Source organism: Mustela nigripes, chromosome 2 (assembly GCF_022355385.1).
Source record: "Mustela nigripes isolate SB6536 chromosome 2, MUSNIG.SB6536, whole genome shotgun sequence".
NCBI classification, from domain to species: domain Eukaryota; kingdom Metazoa; phylum Chordata; class Mammalia; order Carnivora; family Mustelidae; genus Mustela; species Mustela nigripes.
The window spans coordinates 68,560,164-68,580,279 of NC_081558.1; the positions used below are offsets into that span (position 1 = coordinate 68,560,164).

General features: G+C 36.4%; 1 protein-coding gene across 1 annotated transcript in view; it reads left to right on the forward strand.

Moving 5' to 3' along the window:
• Nucleotides 1-20,116, forward strand: part of TOPAZ1 (testis and ovary specific TOPAZ 1) — a 138,940-nt gene that overhangs the window by 64,763 nt on the left and 54,061 nt on the right. Inside the window, 3 exon segments of the mRNA XM_059388313.1 lie at nt 10,877-11,028; nt 11,227-11,319; nt 12,625-12,740. Coding sequence (XP_059244296.1) covers nt 10,877-11,028; nt 11,227-11,319; nt 12,625-12,740 — 361 coding nt within the window.

Here is a 20,116-nt window from a genome sequence, read left to right on the forward strand (position 1 = left end):
ATGTCTGTATTGATTAGGTCCCTAGCCTTCGGTACTGCCTCTTGTTCTTTTTTTTTGTGGTGATTTTTTCCACCTTGTCATTTTGTCCAGATAAGAGTATGTGAAGGAGCAAGTAAAATACTAAAAGGGTGGCAAGAACCCCAGGAAAATATGCTTTAACCAAATCAGAAGAGATCCCAAATCGTGAGGGGAGAGAAAGGGGATTAAAAGAGGTTCCAAAAGAAAGAAAGAGAAAAAAAAAGAAAAAGGAAAAGAATTAAAAAAAGAAAATGAACAAAGAAAAGTGTAAAAAAGAAAAAAATATATATATTAGATAAACCAGTTTAAAAATATTAAAAAAGAAAAGGGTAAAAGTTAAAAAAAAAATTAACAGAAGAAGAGAAAAAAAAAAACGAAAAAGAAAAAAATTAAATTAACTGCAAGACTAAAAAAAAATCATAGGGAGAAAGCCATGAGTTCCGTGCTTTGCTTTCTCCTCCTCTGGAATTCTGCTGCTCTCCTTGGTATTGAAACCGTATTTCCTTGGTAGGTGAACTTGGTCTTGGCTGGATTTCTTGCTGATCTCAGGGGGAGGGGCCTGGTGTAGTGATTCTCAAGTGTCTTTGCCCCAGGCGGAATTGCACCGCCCTTACCAGGGGCTGAGTAATTCGCTCGGGTTTGCTTTCATGAGCTTTTGTTTTTTGAGCGCTGTCCGTAGAGTTCTGGAGGATGGGAATACAAATGGCGGCCTCCTGGTCTCCGGCCCAGAGGAGCCAAGAGCCCGGGGCCCCACTCCTCAATGCGCCCTCAGAGAACAGCGCCCAGTAACTCCCGTCTGCCTGACCTCCGGCTGCGCTTCGAGCTCACCGAGCCTGCGGCTGGTTCAAGGTAACCCCGAGCTGTGAGCTTACTGTCGGCTCTGTCTCTGTAGCCGGGTTTCCCGTTCTACTTCCCGCATGCTCTGTGACACTCAGACACCCCTGATCCTTCTGTGACCCTGTGGGACCTGAGGCCACGCTGCCCCCGTGTGGGCTTCGCCCTGGTTTAGCCTCTGGAGTGATGTCCTTCAGCGGAACAGACTTCTAAAAGTCCTGATTTTGTGCTCCGTTGCTCCGCTTGCCGGGAGCCGGCCCCTCCCCCCAGGGTCTATCTTCCCGACGCTTTGGATTCATTTCTCCGCCAGTTCTACCTTTCAGAAAGTGGTTGTTTTTCTGTTTCTAGAATTGCTGTTCTTCTCTTCGATCTGCCGATGGATTTGCAGGAGTTTGCAATCTTTAGATAAGCTAGCTGATCTCCTGCTAGCTGAAGTAGTCTCAGTTGCTACTTCTCCGCCATCTTGACTCCTCCCTCAATGTTGTTTTGATTTGAATTTCCCTGACGGCTAATGATGTTGAACATTTTTTCCTGTGTCTGTTAACCATTTGTATGTCTTCTTTGGAGAAGTGTCTATTCACATCTTCTGCCCATTTCTTAACTGGATTGTGTTTTGGGTGTTAAGTTTGAGATGTGCTCTATAGCTCTTGGATGACAGGCCTTTATCTGTGGTGTCATTTGCAAATAACTTCTCCCATTCCATGGGTTGCCTTTTTGTTTTGTTGACTGTTTCCTTTGCTGTGCAGAAGCTCTTGATCTTGATGAAGTCCCAGAAGTTGATCTTCGCTTTTGTTTCCTTTGCCTTTGGAGACATATCTTGAAAAAAGTTCCTGTGGCTGATGTTGAAGAGGTTACTGGCTATATTCTCCTCTAGGATTTTAATGGATTGCTGTCTCACATTGAGGTTTTTCATCCATTTTGAGTTTATCTTTGTATATGGTATAAGAGAATGGTCCAGTTTCATTCTTCTATACATAGCTGTCCAATTTTCCCAGCACCATTATTTAAAAAAGAGTGTTATTTCTCCACTGGATATTCTTTCTTACCTTGTCAAAGATTAGTTGTCCATAGAGTTGAGTGTCCATATCTGGGCTCTTTATTTTGTTCCATTGGTCTATGTATCTGTTTTTGTGCAAGTACCATGCTGTCTTGGTGATCACAGCTTTGTAATACAGCTTGAAATCAGGGAACATGATGCCCTCAACTTTGGTTTTCTTTTTCAGCATTTCCTTGATGATTTGGGGTCTTTTCTGGTTCCATACAAATTTCAGGATTGTTTGTTCCAGTACTTTGAAAATTGCTGATAGTATTTTGATTGGGATGGCATTGGAAATATAGATTGCTCTGGACAGCATAGACATTTTCCCAGTGTTTATTCTCTGATCCATGAGGTTGAAATATTTTTCTATCTTTTTGTGTCTTCAATTTGTTTCTTAAGTGTTCTGTAGTTTCTAGAATATAGATCCTTTACCTCTTTGGTTAGTTTTATTCCTGGGTTATCTATGGTTTTTGGTGCTATTGTAAGTGGAGTCGATTCCTTAATTTCCCTTACCTTAGTCACATTTTTAGTGTATAGAAATGCCACTGATTTTTTTTTTAAAGATTTTATTTATTTATTTGACAGGCAGATATTACAAGTAGAGAGGCAGGCAGAGAGAGAGAGAGGTGGAAGCAGGCTCCCTGCTGAGCAGAGAGCCCAATGCAGGGCTTGATCCCAGGACCCTGGGATCAAGACCTGAATGAAGGCAGGTGCTTTAACCCAGTGAGCCACCCAGGTGCCCCAATGCCACTGATTTCTGTGCATTGATTGCTGAGTTGCTGTATGAGTTCTAATAATTTGGGGCTGGAGTCTTGGGTTTTCTACATAAAACATCATGTCATCTGCAACAAGAGAGAGTTTGACTTCTTCTTTGGCAATTCAGATACCTTTTCTTTCTTTTTGTTGTCTGATTGCTGTTGCTAGGACTTCTAGTACTATGTTGGACAATGGTGGTGAGAGTAGGCATCCTTGTCATGGTCCTGATCTCAATGGGAAGGCTCTCAGCTTTTCCTCATTGTGAATGATATTTGCTGTGGGTTTTTCATAGATGGATTTTATGAAGTTGAAGGAATGTTCCCTCTATCCCTATACTCTAAAGAGTTTTAAACAGGAAAGGATTCTGTATTTTCTCAAATGCTTTTTCTGCATGAATTGAGAGGACCATATGGTTCTTGTCTTTTCTCTTATTAATGTGTTCTCTCAAACTGATTGATTTGCAAATGTTGATCAACCCTTGCATCCCAGGGATAAATCCCACCTGGTCATGGTGGATAATCCTTCTATTAATCTGTTGGATCTTAATAACTAGGATCTTGTTGAGAATCTTAGCATCCATATTCATCAGAGATATTGGTCTGAAATTCTTTCTATGGGGTCTTTTCTTGGTTTGGGGATCAAGGTAATGCTGACCTCATAGAAAGAGTCTGAAAGTTTTCCTTCTGTTTCTGTTTTTTTGAAACAGCTTCAGGAGAATAGGTATTTCTTTGAATGTTCGGTAGAATTCCCCAGGGAATCCATTAGGTCTTGGACTCTTGTTTCTTGATAGGTTTTTGATCACTGCTTCAATCTCGTTACTAGTTATTGGTCTATTCAGGTTGTCAATTTCTTCCTGTTCCAGCCTTGGAAGTTTATAGGTTTCCAGGAATAAATCCATTTCTTTTAAGTTGCTTATCTTATTGGCATATAGCTGTTGATAATAATTGCTGATGATTGTTTCTATTTTCTTGGTGTTAGTCATGATCTCTCCCCTTTAATTCATAATTTTATTAATTTGGATCCTTTCTCTTTTCTTTTGAATAAGTCTGGTCAGTGGTTTATTGATCTTATTAATTCTTTCAAAGAATCAGCTTCTGGTTTTGTTGATGTGTTCTACTGTATCTCGCATTTCTAATTCATTGATCTCTGCTCTAATCTTGATTATTTCCCTGCTTGTGCATGGGGTTGGCTTAACTTGTTGATTCTTCAGTTCTTTAAGGTGTAAAGAGAGTTTATTTATTCGGGATTTTTCTTTTTTTTTTTTTTTTTGAGTGAGGCTTGGATGGCTACGTATTTCCCCCTTAGGACCACCTTTGCAGTATCCCATAGGTTTTTGGACCGATGTGTCTTTATTCTCATATGTTTCCTTGAATTGTTTAAGTGCTTCTTTGAGTTCCTGGTTAATCCAAACATTCTTGAGCAGGATGCTCTTTAGCTTCCAAGTGTTTGAATTCCTTCCAAACTTTTTCTTGTGATTAAGTTCCAGTTTCAAAATAATGTGGTCTGAGAATATGCAGGGAATAATCTCAGTCTCTCAAATCAGTTGAGCTCTGATTTGTGACTCAGTATGTGGTCTCTTCTGGAGAAAGATCCATGTGCCCTTGAGAAAAGTTAATTTTCTGTTATTTTAGAGTAGAATGTTCTGTTTATACCTGTGAGGGCCATCCGGTCCAATGTGTCATTCAAATCTCTTGTTTCTTTGTTGATTTTCTGCTTAGATGATCTGTCTGTTGCTGAGAGTGGTGTGTTAAGATCCCCTATAATTAATGTATTCTTATCAATATGTCTCTTTATTTTGATTAACAGTTGGCTTCTGTAGTTGGTTGTTCCCATGCTAGGAGCATAAATATTCGTAATTGTTAGAACTTCTTGTTGGATAGATCCTTTAAGCATGATGTAGTGTACTTCTGTATCTCTTGACTAAAATCTTTAGCTTAAAATCTAATTTGTCTCTTATGAGAATTGCTACCCCACCTTTCTTTTGAGTCCCATTGACATGAAAGATGGTTCTCCAGCCCTTCACTTTCAGTCTGGATGTATCTTTAGTTTCAAAATTAATCTCTTGTAGACAGCATGTGGATGTGTCCCGTCTTTTTAGCCAGTCTGCTACCCTGTGCCATTTTAGGGGAGCATGTAGGCCTTTCACATTGAGAGTGATTATTGAAAGATACTTTTTATTGTCATCATGTTGCCTATGAATGTCTATTGTCATCATGTTCCTATAGAATGTCTATAAATTTCTGTTCTATATCACTCTTGGGTTCTTTCTTCTTTTATAGACCCCCCCCCTTTGTAGTGCTGGCTTGGTGGTCACAAAATCTTTTAATCTTTGCTGGTCTTGGAAGTTCTTTATCTCTCCATCCATTCTGAATCCAGGTAAAGTATTCTTGGCTGCATGTTCTTCTCATTCAGTGCCCTGAACATGTCTTGTCAGCCCTTCCTGGCATGCCAGGTTTCTGTGGACATGTATGATGTTATTCTGATGTACCTCCCTCTTTACGTAAGGAATCTCTTCCCCCTAGCTGCCCTTAAGACATTTTGTCTGAATTTAGGAGTTGAGAATTTCAAATTCTGCATCTGGACGTCTTTCTACCCTCACTGATCTTGGGAGGTGTCCTCTCTGCCTCTAGGACATGACCACTTGTTCCATTCTGCAGATTAGGGCAGTTCTCATCTAGGATTTGTTCACCTTTATCTTCTAGTCTTCTCTCTCTTTCCACCCCCTTAGGGATCCCAGTAATTCTGACATTAGAACCTTTCATGGCATCATTTATTTCTCTAATTTTGTTTTGATGGCTTCTAAGCTGTTTGTTCCAGGCCTACTCCTGATCCTTCTCTCTGTCAGTTTGTCTTTTAGGTCACTGATTTGATCTTCTGTCTCATTTACCCTAGCTGTTAGAGTATTTGGATTAGAATGGATCTCATTGATAGCATTTTTAAGTTCTGTCAGATCAGTGCTCACTTCCACCCTTAGAGATTCTAGGTTGCCACTAATGGTCTTCTCCAACCTAGCCATTGTCTGGATAACTGTTACCCTGCATTCTATTTCTGACATATTGTTTATGTCCATATCCAATAGTTCTGTGACAGAGGTCACAGTCTGAATTTTTCCTCTGTTGCATGTTCCTTCTCCTAGTCATTCTGATGAGAGGCAGTTGAGGGGCTATGTAGCTGAAAATATCAACCACGATCCCAGCAAGGTGCACCCTATAAAGTTTTGGTGTAATTGGAGTCACCACCAAAAAAGAAAGAAAAAAGAGAGAGAGAGAGGGAAAAAAAAAAAAACCCAGCTTAAATGAGCCCCAAGAGTAAGATTTATAAAGTACAAAACCAAAAATGAACAGAGAAAAAGACCAACAAAAGAATAAAGAAAAAGAAAAACCCAGCCAAAATGAACCCCAAGAATAAGATTCATGAAGTACAAAAGGAAAAACACACAGAAACACTGACAAAAGAATAAGACAGGAATGTGGTTATAATCCCTCAATGTGGGTGATGAAGGGTATTTCGGTTCTTCCTGGGTGTATCTTGATATCTTTTTAAAGGATTCAACTTTCCAGAGATACAGGGAATTTAAAACTGGTGTATATATATAGGGGTAGTATTGAATAGGAAAAAAGGACTAACTTGAAGCTTATATCTATCTATCTATCTATCTATCTATCTATCTATCTATCTATCTATATATTTTAAAAGTATATGTTTCGAAAAAGTTCAAGTTAAAAAGTTACTTAGAGGAGCGCCTGGGTGGCTCAGTGGGTTAAGCCTCTGCCTTTGGCTCAGGTCATGATCTCAGGGTCCTGGGATTGAGCCCCACATTGGGCTCTCTGCTCAGCAGGGAGCCTGCTTCCCCCTGCCTCCTCTCTGCCTGCCTCTTTGCCTACTTGTGATCTCTCTTTGTCAAATAAATAAATAAAATCTTTAAAAAAAGTTACGAAGTAGTATGTTGTATTAAACATCTAGTTGAAATGGTAAGTAGGTAAAACAAAAATAAGAACAAGAATTATGAGAATGAATTTAAAGGAAAAAAAATTGTGACTACAAAATATACAGGCTGTGGTGCAATACCAGGAGCTTAATATATTGTTTTCCCCGATGTTGGGGTTTTACGGTTCTATGGGCACCCTATGGTTATTGTCCTCTTGTTCTTTCTGTTTGTCTTCTGGAGGTGGGGCCTGCTGCATTGTTTCTCAGTCAGTCCTGTTTGAGTCGTGTTGCCTTTCATCCTACCAAGGGTCTGGGCTTGGTGGAAACCAGTTTTTCAGGGTTTTGTTCTCTGGCGATTTTTTGTTCCTTTTCATAGGGTCAGAGCAAAGAAACTCTCTGCACCCAGACCTCTGCCTCAGAGAGGAGCCACAGTCTGCTCCTCTCTGAATGGTCCAGATCACATCAACCCCACCTCCGCAAACTCCGTTGAACACTGAAACCTCCCACAGCAGTGTACACCGCAGCCACCATTTCAGTGGTCGCTCGAGGCACCTGCTTGTCTCTGTACCCCCATGCCACCAAAACTGAGAGTGATATTGGTCGGGGTGAGCTTGTTGCTGGTGTCTGCCATTCCTGGGATCACTGACTGGAGCTCACGGCCACGCCGGGTACGCTCAGCTCCCATGGCAGCGGAGGCAGCGGGGGCAGCTGTGGTGGTCGCAGACCCAGGCAGGGACTGTCAACTGGAGCCCATGCTGGGTTCTCTTATGTGTGGATGGGTGCTGGCTGTGGCTGTCTTGGGATGGTGGGCTTAGGTCCATGCCTGCCGCTGCCCAGTCCCATCAATTGTCCCTTAAGTCCCTTTGTTCTGTTTGAGTGCTATTATTAATCCCTTTCCGTCTGGCAGCCACTGATCTCCAAGCTAATGCTGTTCACCAAATGCAGGGCACTTTCTCATTGGTGCATTACTTTCCACTGGGTTGGTTCTGGTGACTCCCTCCCCCTTCTTTGTATCCTCTGATATCAGTCTATGCACTTCCAACTCCTCTGTACCTCTCCACTAATGATTCTCTGCTCCTGTAGAGATCCAGAAGAGTTTATCTTACATCTCAGTATGTTTTCATGGGTGTTCAGAGTGCTCTGATAGATATATAGCTCACTTCAGGGGACCGGTTAAAATAGGGTCTCCTACTCTTCCACCATCTTGCCCCTCCCTCCAAAGATCTTATTTCTTGATTGATATATTGCTGAGATGATCTATTGCTGAGAGTGGAGTGTTGAGGTCTCCTACTGTAACTGTATTATTATCAATATTTCTCTTTATTTTAGTTAATAGTTGGCATATGTAGTTGTCTGCTCCCATGTTGGGGGCAAAATATTTACAGTTGTTAGATTCTCTTGTTGGACAGACTCTTTTAGCATGATATAATGTCCTTCTGTATCTCTAACTGCAGCCTTTAGCTTAAAATGTAATTTGTCTGATATGAGAATTGCTATTCCAGTTTTCTTTTGAGGTCCGTTGGCATGAAAAATGATTCTCCATCCCTTCACTTTGAGTGTGGATGTATGTTTAGGTTAAAAATGCATCTCTTGTAGACAGCATATGGGTGGATCATGTCTTTTTATCCAATCTGCAACTCTGAGCCTTTTCATGGGAGCCTACAGGCCATTCATTTTGAGAGTGATTATTGAAAGATAAACGATTTTATTGTCACCATGTTCCTGTGAAGTACTTGATTCTACAGAGTGTCTCTGTAAATTTCTGATCTATATCACTCTTGGGTTCTTTCTTCTTTTATAGAAGACCCCCTTAATATTTCTTGCAGGGCTGGCCTTGTGGTCACATATTCTTTCAGTTTCTGCTGGTCTTGGAAACTCCTTGTCTCTCCATCCATTCTGAATGGTAGCCTTGCTGGATATCTTTGTATTTTCTTCTCATTTGGTACCCTGAATACATCTTGCCAGCCCTTTCTAGCTTACCAGGTCTCTGTGGACAGGTCTGACATTCTGATGTTCCTTCCTCTGTACATAAGAAATCTCTTTCCCTCACTGCTTTCAAGATTGTTTCCTTGGATCTAAGATTTTCAAATTGTACTATTATATGTCATGGCATTGGTCTTTTCTCATTGATTTTTTGCAGGGTTCTTTTCTGCCTCTTGGACATAGATGTTTATTTCCTTTCCCAGATTAGGGAAATTTTCATCTACAATTTGCTCAAATATATCTTCTAGACCTCCATATGCAACCCCTCAGGATTAACAATAATTCTGATATTGGAATGTTTCATTGAGTCACTAATCTCTCTGTTTAATTCCTTGGATTTTAGTTTGAGGTTCCTATCTCACCTTGATTTTCTTCTTTTCTTTCATTTTATCGTCTGTCTCACTAGTTGATTCTTCTGCCTTGTTTACCCTGTCAGTGAGAGTATCCAGCTTACACTGCATTTCATTCATTGTATTTTTACATTTAACCTGATTCGATCTCATTTCTGCCCTTAGAGATTCTACATTGTCGTTAATATTTTTCTTAAACCTAGATATCATCTTTATATTTGCTACTCTGAAATCAATTTCTGACATCTTGGTTATATACATATTCATTAGTTCTGTGGCAGAGGCCACAGTCTCTGAATCTTTTGGGGGGTTCCTCCTCCTAGTCATTCTGTTGAGAGGTGGTTGAGGGAATATACAGAGTCCAAATTATTGATCACAACACAAGCAAGATATACCCGTTTTATAGAGAACTTAGGGTTGTTGGCCTCTTATTCTTTCACCCTGTCTTCTGGGGAAGGGGCCTGCTGTGCTGTTATTCAGAAAACCCTGTTTGGGCAGAGTTGCCCTGTCCCCTGTGGCAGGGAGGAGCTTGGTGAAAACTGTTTTGCAGAGCTTTTATTCTCTGGAGGCTTTCTCTGGCAGTTTTCTTTGTCTCTTCTGAGAGCGCCGAAGTGACCATATCCAAACCTCTGTCTCAGAAGAGCAAGATTGCAGTCTGCTCTTCAAGGAGCCCTCCTGGCCCCACTGTCTCCTTTTCTTTATGTGCTGCTAAATGCTGCAGTGTCCTGGGTTGTGCGCCCCACAGCAGCACTCCCAGCCCTTGCTTACTGGTCTGGGTTTGTCTCTGACCTTTGTGCTTCCAAAATCACAAGCCGTCCCTGATTTGCCTGTGTGCACAGCTCCAGGTTTCTGTCTGAGAGGTTGCCTTAAGGTCCTTTCCCCATGGCTATTGGTCTGTAAGGCTGGGTGCTTTTGCACTCCAGTGATGCAGGATCCTGGAGGCTCCAACCCCCTTCTGTTTATCTTTGCCCAAAGAATCACAGCTCCCTGCTTCATACCTAGAGACCAACCCCTAGAGATACTCTGTTTGTAGAAAGCCAGATATATCTTTTTACAACTCAGGCTGATTTCATGGGTGTTCAGAATGGTCTGGTAGACATTCAGCTCAGTTCAGGGGACCAGTTGAAATAGGCTCCCCCAGTCCTCTGCCATCTTTTTGTGGGTCTCTAATTTTTCTTATTATACTATTGAACTTTATCACTAGCTCTTGATTCCAAGCAGCACCATGTAATCCAGATAGTAATAAGTATTTTGGACAGGAATAATTACACAAAAATAAAACCCAAAGTAATTTTTATTAAGGTAATTTCAGATAAGGTATAGAGATTTTGACCTGCAAAATTTTGGAATGGGGAAAATAATCACTGATTGATCCCTTAAAGTTAAAGTAATTTTACTAAAATTAATGGGGAAAATTAGAAGTGGTTTAAGTGTTACATAGAAAATATATTAAGAAATTGAACTGACATTAAGAAACCACTTTCTCAAAGTAAATTAGTCCATGTACTTTGTAGTAGAATGTTCACAGTCATAGATTGGAATAAAAAACATCCTTAGGATCAACATGTTGGTGGGGTTAAAATAAGAAGAGGTGTGTGTGAGAATAACCTACAACCATCCCTAAATTATACACCTTCTCATCCCTGACCAAGTTGGGCCTGAAGAACCTCTGAGAATGTGGTTCCCTCAGAGTGCCTATTGAGACCATGTTGTATGAGGAGACTTGGGCCTTTTTTTTTGTAGTTAGCACATGAGTTAGCTCTCTGTGTAGTGTGTGCTGTCTTTGGTTGATTTCAAATGTTATTGTTAACTTTTGCTTTACTTCCATCAAATATTGCTGATATGGAAATATACCTTTCAAGAAGATGAATTTATACTGCTTAACCTTTAACTATAGAAAATTTGTCTCGTTTAAGAAAGATAAATATCTTAAAATCAGCAAGTGATTTTAAAATGTTTTTATTTTTAGTAAACACATTTATGGATTACTACCGAAAATTTCCACCGGGTATACACTTTGATTTACAAGTGCTAAATGACCTTCTAAATTCTTTACTCAAACATTGTTTATTGAAAGAAGTATTTCAGGTAGTGAACCTCAGCATAATGGTTAAAATGCTGGTAAGTAAACTGAAAATATATTCTTTTTAATATTATAAGTAGATTTCTCTATTATATTTCTTATTTGTGTAATTTAGCAGTTAAACTTCTGTGTTTATTGTATACTTCCTAGAGAACACTTTTATATTTCAGCATAAATGAATTTGAGAAATTTAAGGTAGAAGACATTAAAATGAGTAAATTTTTTGTTTTATCCAGCCTTCTCTGAAAATATTACTAAAAATATTTGAACACGTGGCAACTATGAAATTAAGGAATGCTGTACCTGCTTTAATTGATATATTTTGCAAGGTATGCTTTACTTTAATCTGTTTTATTCTCTGATAGTGAATAACTTAAAAATAATTATTTCCACTTATACTCTTAAACTACCTCTTACTCACATTCTTGATGCCAAAGAATCCTATTTTCAGAAATTTTTTTTTTCTCTTGAAATAGGATTTATAAGCATATTCCAATGGCTGATAGGCCTTCCCCTCAGATAAATCATTCCAAGCACTTCTTTCTGATTTATGAGGTCATATCTATACCTTAAAGATGATTAAAGAAAACTCTTTTATCCAAAAGTTATGAGTTCATTTATTAACAAAAATAAATACAAAGATAAATATATAAATAGAAAACCATGACCAAAACAAAGAAAGTATATAGGGAGAAAATAGAGGTTCTAGGAATTGATTTTATATTTGGCACTAAACAAAAAGATAAAAGAATTTTTTTATGGCTTTTTGAAGATATATTAAAATTTGTGCTTTTGGATACATAATGGTATTTAGCATTGCCCAGCCATCCATTTCAGAACAGGCTAATATCAAGAAAACTTCCTATTTTCTTTGAGGAGCAGCATTAGAACCACTATAGCAGAATATACAAGTATTTCGGTAAACACCTCTAGGTCCACATTATAAAACTTGACAGAATTACCTGCCTAGAAATTTTTTGAAGTAGAAATTACTGATCATCACTAGTAGTTTTAGAAAATCTCAGTTTGATACTTCTCAGGAAGTTTACAATCTGGGATGAACTATAAACACAAGTGCTAGTAAGCTAAAGACAAAATGAGTATCAGACAGGAGGTACAGGTGATAAATTCAGGGAGACAACTTGGAAAGCAGAATATTCACGTTTTGAATTCAAACATTATTTTCACATTCACTTTAAATTCTTGAAGTAGGGTGTCTTACTGTGGTTCTCAAATATTGGAAGAAAATATGCTTTGAGTTTTTTTAGTGAATTTTAATTCCACTTGACTCCTTGTTTCATTTTTTTTCCACCATTCTTTTTTTTTTTTTAAGGTTTTATTTATTTATTTATTTGACAGACAGAGATCACAAGCAGGCAGAGAGGCAGGCAGAGAGAGAGATCATAAATAGGCGGAGAGAGAGGGAAGCAGGCTCCCCGCCGAGCAGAGAGCCTGATGCGGGACTTGATCCCAGGACCCTGAGATCATGACCTGAGCCGAAGGCAGAGGCTTTAACCCACTGAGGCACCCAGGCACCCCATTTTTTACCATTCTTATAGTTGTTACATTACTGATTTTCAAGCTCTCATATTTGTATAGGAATGACTCCTTTTTTTTTTTTTTCCCCTCTGTAGTCTGTTGAAGCTGGGATGGTATTTGATGCAGAACACTTTAACTATATTGTCAAGCTCTTATACCAACTACAGGCTTCCCAACAAGAAATAACTGCAGTTCTGGAAATGAAATCCAGGTAAGAAAAGTCATTATAATTAAGGTTACATCATATATATATGTGTGTGTGTGTGTGTGTGTGTATGTGTGTGTATATATATGGTGTATGTGTGTATATATATGATGTATGCATATATATATGATGTATATGTATACATCATGTATATAATGATATATATCATATATACACACATATATGTATAATATATACATATTATATATATGATATACATATATAATGTATATGTATATTTCTAGGGACTTACAAAGGTTGAAAGGAAAGCACTTATTTATCACTATTTATATTTGTAACATCTTGATAGTGGCCCACCATAAGCCTTTCTCCCATCTCTTGAATATGTCCTAGTCATATTGTCATTAGTTGGGCTGCCTCTAGACAGCCTTTCTGATCAGCCTCACCAAATCTTTCTCAGTACTTGATTCATCTCAGTGCCTGGCACATTAAGTGTAAAAGGAATCTCTTATCCTCTGTTTCAGAACTAACTTAATTATACTTAATGCACTCTCTTTTATGTGTATTATAAATTAATTCTTTTGTTTTTTTCGTTTCTTTTCATGTTAGCTAAACAAAATACCTTAATGCTTCTTCCTTATTCTTTCTCTCACTTGCTCACTCTCTCTATATGGCTTATGGGCCTCCCAAGGCCTTTTTATTTGGAAATCTATGATAATTATGAATAGCATCATAATATACCTATATTGAGAAAAAGGAAAACCATAACTTTTACAGAAATTTTAATTAAACTGTTACATACATAGTGTTACTAATTTTAAGTATTTAAAGGAAACATGACTTTTTAATGAAATCATATTTGATAACATACAAATAATATCAACCAGCAAAGACCTTGAGAAAGCCTAGAAAGCTCCTTCATACAGCTGCTACAACTGGTGTCATCTCATTTCTCATTATCTTCTAATAGAGAGGTTTTCAGACTTCTTGGTTTGTAGTGTCCATAGGCCGAAAGAAGTACATTAATGGTCTTATTTATTAAGCAGTTAGATCCAAACAAGTTGATAGTAACAATTTGATGGTATCTAACAGAAGGTGCTTTGAAAATTTAAAATAACCTGTGGAACTCCTCTGAATTTGCTTTAGTGTCCTGGATGGTATACAGCTAGGGAATTGCAGTGATTCTGCTAAGTGATGCTATTTCCTTTGAAGCACCAGTATTGAAGATATATTTGACTTTTTCAAGTTCTGTGGGTTTTTTCATTTCTTTAACTAATGGTAATTAATATTTAGGTTGTCTATAAAAATTATAGTACTATTTAGGTTAAATAGATTTTTGGGACTACCTAAGAAATAAGTTTTTGTGAGAAAAATACAATTTGTCTAGCACAGATTTCTAAGATATAATCAATTTATAATAACAAAAGTACATTGATATTTTCTTCCAAACATTAAGTCATTATTCTCCTGATCTATATGGCATTTTGGACAGTGACACCTATGACAGAGTGCTCAGATGGCTAGCAGATGTTTGTCTCTGTCAGACTGAGAAGCATCTGGCACAAGGGAAGTGTGCACTTCTAGATGCAACAGGAGCAACACTACCCTATATCCAGTACAGCTACACAACCAGACTTCGTTTTCTAATTTTCAAATTGACATGATCACACAAAAATTTTTGTAGCTTATTTTACAACCCCTAATTCTGAAAATTGTATACATATACACTCTGCTTCTTCCTGTTCCTCCCACTTTAAAAGAATTATCTAGTATTTTTAAGAGGAATTAACATCGGTGGCCTATTTGATGAAGGACAGACTAGGATAATAACTGTGGGTAGTTAAGGGGTATGGATTGTGGCTAGGGATGTGGACCTGGCCTCAATGCAAAAGGAAAAAAAGTTTAGTATTTATCATTTTATGTTTGAATTTTCCTGACACCCTTTGAAATAATTACCCTTTTTTGTGCTAGGGAAATGATTTTTAATGAACACTTATACTTTGATTTTGATTATAGTTTTTAAGTAGGTAGTTTATAGTTCATTAGAAAGGCTTTCACATTCATAAAGAATTCCAGCATATTCAGGATATCAATGAGAATTTAGGTGTGTTTATAATCTAGGATGTTTAATATACATTTAATGACTTTAAAATTTTTTTTTATTTGGAAATAATTTTAGATTCACAGAATGTTGCAAAAATTAGTATAGAGACTTCCCATGCATCCTTCATCTAACTTCCTTTCATGTTAACATCCTACATAGTAAGAATGCAGTTATCAAAATCAAGAAATCAGTAGCCATAAAATCCAATTAACTGCACATCTCAGTGCATCCTAACTGGAGGTACATAGGGTCAACATATCTTATTACTGATTATGTTAACCTTGATAACTTAGTTAAAAATGCTATCTGCAAGTTTTCCACACTGTAAAGTTACTGTTTGTCCCTTTGTAACTAATATTTTGGGCAAAAGACTTTAACATTATACATTACCTTGTTTCTTTTCAAACCTTTATACATTAATTTTAGTATTCATCAGGGGATCTTTCCTACAGGTTACTACTGTGGTATTTGCCCAATTGTAATTCTGTATTTTCCCTATTCTACATTTATTAATTGGAATTTTGAGTAAAGAAGAGCTTTCCCTTCTCCATTTATTTATTTATTCATTTATATCAGTATGAACTCATGGCTTTTTATTTTATCTTATGGGTTATATATAATTTAATACTATTATTATTTATTTTTTTTGGTCAAATTCTTCTAGATTTGACCTTTGGAAGTCCTTCAGGGTTATTCCTATATCCTTTCATCATGTACTATTCATTTTTCTACCATTTTCTAATTTTTTAGAGCCACAGAGTTGTTTTAAGTTTCATCTTGTTTACCCTGTCCCAACATTTGCAACTAAGGAGACTTAGCAGTCTTAAATATGTATGTAGCAGACAACAGAGCTTCAAAATATATGAAGCAAAACTGATAGAACTGAACAGATAAAATAGACAAATCTGTAACTTTAGTTGGAGACTCTATAAAATCAAATTACCAAAGAAGATAGCAAGAAAGGAACAAAGGAACTACAAAAATAGAAAACAATTTAACAGAATACCAGTACTGAATCCTTGCTTATCAATATTACTTTAATGTGACTAGATTAAATTCTCTAATTAGAGGAGTGTCTGGATGGATTAAAAAACAAGACTGCCTTCAAGAGACTTACTTCAACTATAAAGACACATTTATGCTGAAAGTGAAGGCATGGAAAAAGCTATTCCATACAAATGGAAGCCAAATGAGGGCAGGCTGTACTTTTATCAGAAAAACTACACTTTAAGTAACAAGAGACATGTTCATTATATTGTGATAAAGGAGTCAGGTCAAGAGGATATCACAAATATAAATATATATGTATACCCAATATCAGAGCAGTCCAACACAGAAAGCAAAACTTAATAGATCTAATGGGAGAAATAGAAACCAGTGTAATAAAAGTAGGGGATTAATACCCATTTTCAACAATGCATATGTCATCCAGCAGAAAATCAGTAAAGAAACATGTGATTTGAACTGCACTTTAGACTAAATGGACCTAATATACATATACAAAACTATTCCAACCAACAGGAGCAGCGTATATTTCTTCTCAAGCACACTCAGACCATTCTCAGGATATATCATTCGTTAGTTCACAAAACAAGTCAAAAAATTTAAGAATATGGAATCAACTATCTTTCCTCATCAATATGGAGCTAGAAATCAAAAATAAGAGGAAAACTGGAAAATCCACAAATATGTGGAAATTAAACAACATACTCCTGAACAACCAGTGAGTCAAAGAAGAAATCAAAAGTGAAGTAAAAAAAAAAATCTTGGACAAATGAAAATGGAAACACAACATACCACAATCTATGGGATTATAGCTAAAGCAGTTCTAAGAGGGACATTGATAGTGATAAATGCCTACGTTAAGACAAAAAGGGGATCTCAAACCTAACTGTATGTACACCTCGAGGAACTAGAAAAAACAAACTGAGTCAGGTTAATGGAAGGAATAAAGATCAGAGGAGAAATGATTAGAGACTGAAAAACAATAGGTGAGAAAACAAAACTGGTTGGTTGGTTTTGAAAAGATAAAATTGACAAACCTTTAACTACACAGGAAAAAAGAGAGCATACTCACATAAATCGAAACGAAAGAGGCATCATTACAACTAATAGCACAGAAATACAAAAGCTTTACAATTACACACCAAATAATTGGACAATCTAGAAGAATTGAATAAATTCCTAGAAATATATAACCTACTAAGTTTGAATCATGAAGAAATGGAAAAATTGAACAGACCAATTTTGAGTACAGAGATTGAATTAGTAAAACAAAACAAAAAAGCAACTCCCTGTAAAGAAAAGCCCAGGAATAGATGGCTTTACTACTGAATTTTACCAAACAGTTAAGGAAGAATTAATACAAATCCTTCTCAAACCCTTCTAAAAAGTTGAATGTGAGGGAACACTCCCAGACTCCTTTACAAGTCCAGCATTACTCTGTTACCAAAGTCAGACAAGGATACTACAAAAACTGAAAAATCATAAGATGATACTCCTGATAAAATAGATACAAAAATTCTCAACAAAATATTAGTAAACCAAATTCAACTACACATGATATACCAAGATAAACTGGGATTTATCCCTGGGATACAGTAAGGGTTCAACATGTGCAAATCAATAAATATGATTTAGCACATTAACAGAATGGAGGATATATATCAAATGATTCAATAGATGCGGATAAAGCATTTATCAGAATTTAACACCCATTTGTGATAAAAATTCTCAACACATTAGGTATAGAAAGAATGTACCTCACTCTAGTAATGGCCATCTCTGACAAGCCCATAGCTGACATCATACTTAATGGTAAAAAAGCTGAAATATTTTTCTCTGAGTTCAGGAACAAAGAAATGATGCGTACTGTCACCACTTGTGTTGAGCATAATGCCAGAAGTCCTAGCCAGAGCAAATAGGCAAGAAATAAGAGACATTCTAATTAGAAAGCAAGAATTAAAATAGTCCCTGCAGATAACATGATCCTACATACAGAAAACCTTAAAGACTCCACCCAAACCTCTGTTAGATCTAGTAAGTGAAATATTTTTAATAAAGTTTTAGGATAGAATATTGACATACAAAAAATTGGTTGCATCTTGAAAAAGCATTGGACAAAATATAATATCCATTTGTGATTAAAGAAAACCTTCCATAAAGTAGGGCTACAAGGAATGTACCTCAATATAATAAAGGCTAGATACAAAAAACCCCACACCTAATATCATCCTCAGTGGGGAAAAACAGAGCTATTCCTCTACTGTCAGGAAAAAGATAGGGATGTCCACTCTCATCTTTGTTATTTAACACAGTATTGGGAGTCCTAGTCACAGCAATCAGAAAACAAAAACAAATAAACGGTATCCAAATTGGCAAGGAAGAAGTCAAACTTTCACTGTTTGCAGATGACATGATGCTGTATGTAGAAAACCCAGAAGACTCCATCAAAAAATAGCTAGAACTCATACCCATATTCATTAAACTCACAGGATATAAAATCAATGTGTTGGGAAGACTGGACAGCAACATGCAAAAGAATGGAATTGGATCACTTCCTTACACCATATAAAAAAATAAATACATAATATAAAAAAATAAGTAATAGTGCTTTGGTGAGTGCTGATTCACAGACCTGTACCCCTTGGGATAAAAATACATGTTTATAAAAAATAATAAATAATAAATAATAAATGCCAGATCAGAAAAAAAAATTACTTTGACTTGACATTAAAAAAAAAAAAGTAATAAAATTTTAAAAATTGTAAAAGGCAGAATTGGGATCTTGGTTAAAAAAGTTAAAAAAAAAAAAAAAGGATGAAAGACCTAAATGTGAGACAGGAGGGATGCCTGGTTGGCTCCATCTGTTAAAAGTGTCTGCCTTCGGCTCAGGTCATGAGCCCAGGGTTCTGGGACTGAACCCCTCTGTTGGGCTCTCTCCACAGCAGGGAGTCTGCTTCTCCCTCTCCCTCTGTTTGTGCTCGCTCTCTCTCTCTCTCTCTCAAATAAATAAAATAAGATAAAATAAAACAAAAGTGAGATAGGAAAGCATTAAAATCTTAGAGGCAAACACATGCAGTGTGTTTGACATTGGTCATAACAACTTCTTACTAGATATGTCTCCTGAGGCAAGGGAAACAAAAGCAAACATGAACTATTGGGACTTCATTAAGATAAAAAGCTTCTGTACAGTGAAGGAAACAGTCAACAAAACTAAAAAGCAGCCTATGGAATGGGAGAAGATACTTGCAAATAACATCTGAGAAAGGGTTATTATCTAAAATCTATAAAGAACTTATCAAACTTAAGAACCCCAAAATAAATAATCCAGGCAAGAAATGGGCAAAAGACATGAATAGACATTTTTCCAGAAGACCTACAAATGGCCTACAGATACATAAAAAAATGCTCAACATCACTTACCATCCAGGAAATGCAAATCAAAATTACAATGAAATACTACCTCACACCTGTGAGAATGGCTAAAGTTAATAATACAAGAAACAATAAGTGTTGGGGAGTATGCAGAGAAAGGAGAACCCTCTTGCACTGTTTGTGGGAATGCAAACTGTTGCAGCCACTCTGAAAAACTGTAGTTTCCCCAAAAAGTTAAAAATAGAACTGCCCTAGAATCCAGCAGTAGCCTGGATAGTACCTACTAGGTACTAACAAGGATACAAAAAATACTCTTTCAAAGGGTACATGAACCCTGACTTTAAAGCAGCATTATCAATAATAGTGAAATTATGGAAAGAGTACAAATGTCCATTGACTGATGAATGAATGAAGATGTGGTGTGTATATATATTATATATATTTACATATTATATATATGTATATAATATGTATATGTATACATATATAATATGTAAATATATACACCACATATTCATATTATATTAATATATGTAATATTGTAATAATGTGTGTATGTATATGTAATATATAATATATGTAATATTACATATTACATATAATATTACATGTAATATTACATATTATATATGTGTAAATATATATAATATATATACACACCACATCTTCATTCATTCATCAATGGACATTTGTACTCTTTCCATAATTTCACTATTATTGATAATATATGTATATATATATATTATATATATGTAAATAATATATGTATATATGATAATATATGTATATTATATCAAATAATATATGATAGTATATGTATATATACATATTATATATATGTAATAATATATATAATATATATACACACCACATCTTCATTCATTTCATTCTTTTCGATGGCTGAGTAATATTCCATTATGTATATATAATATGTATGTAA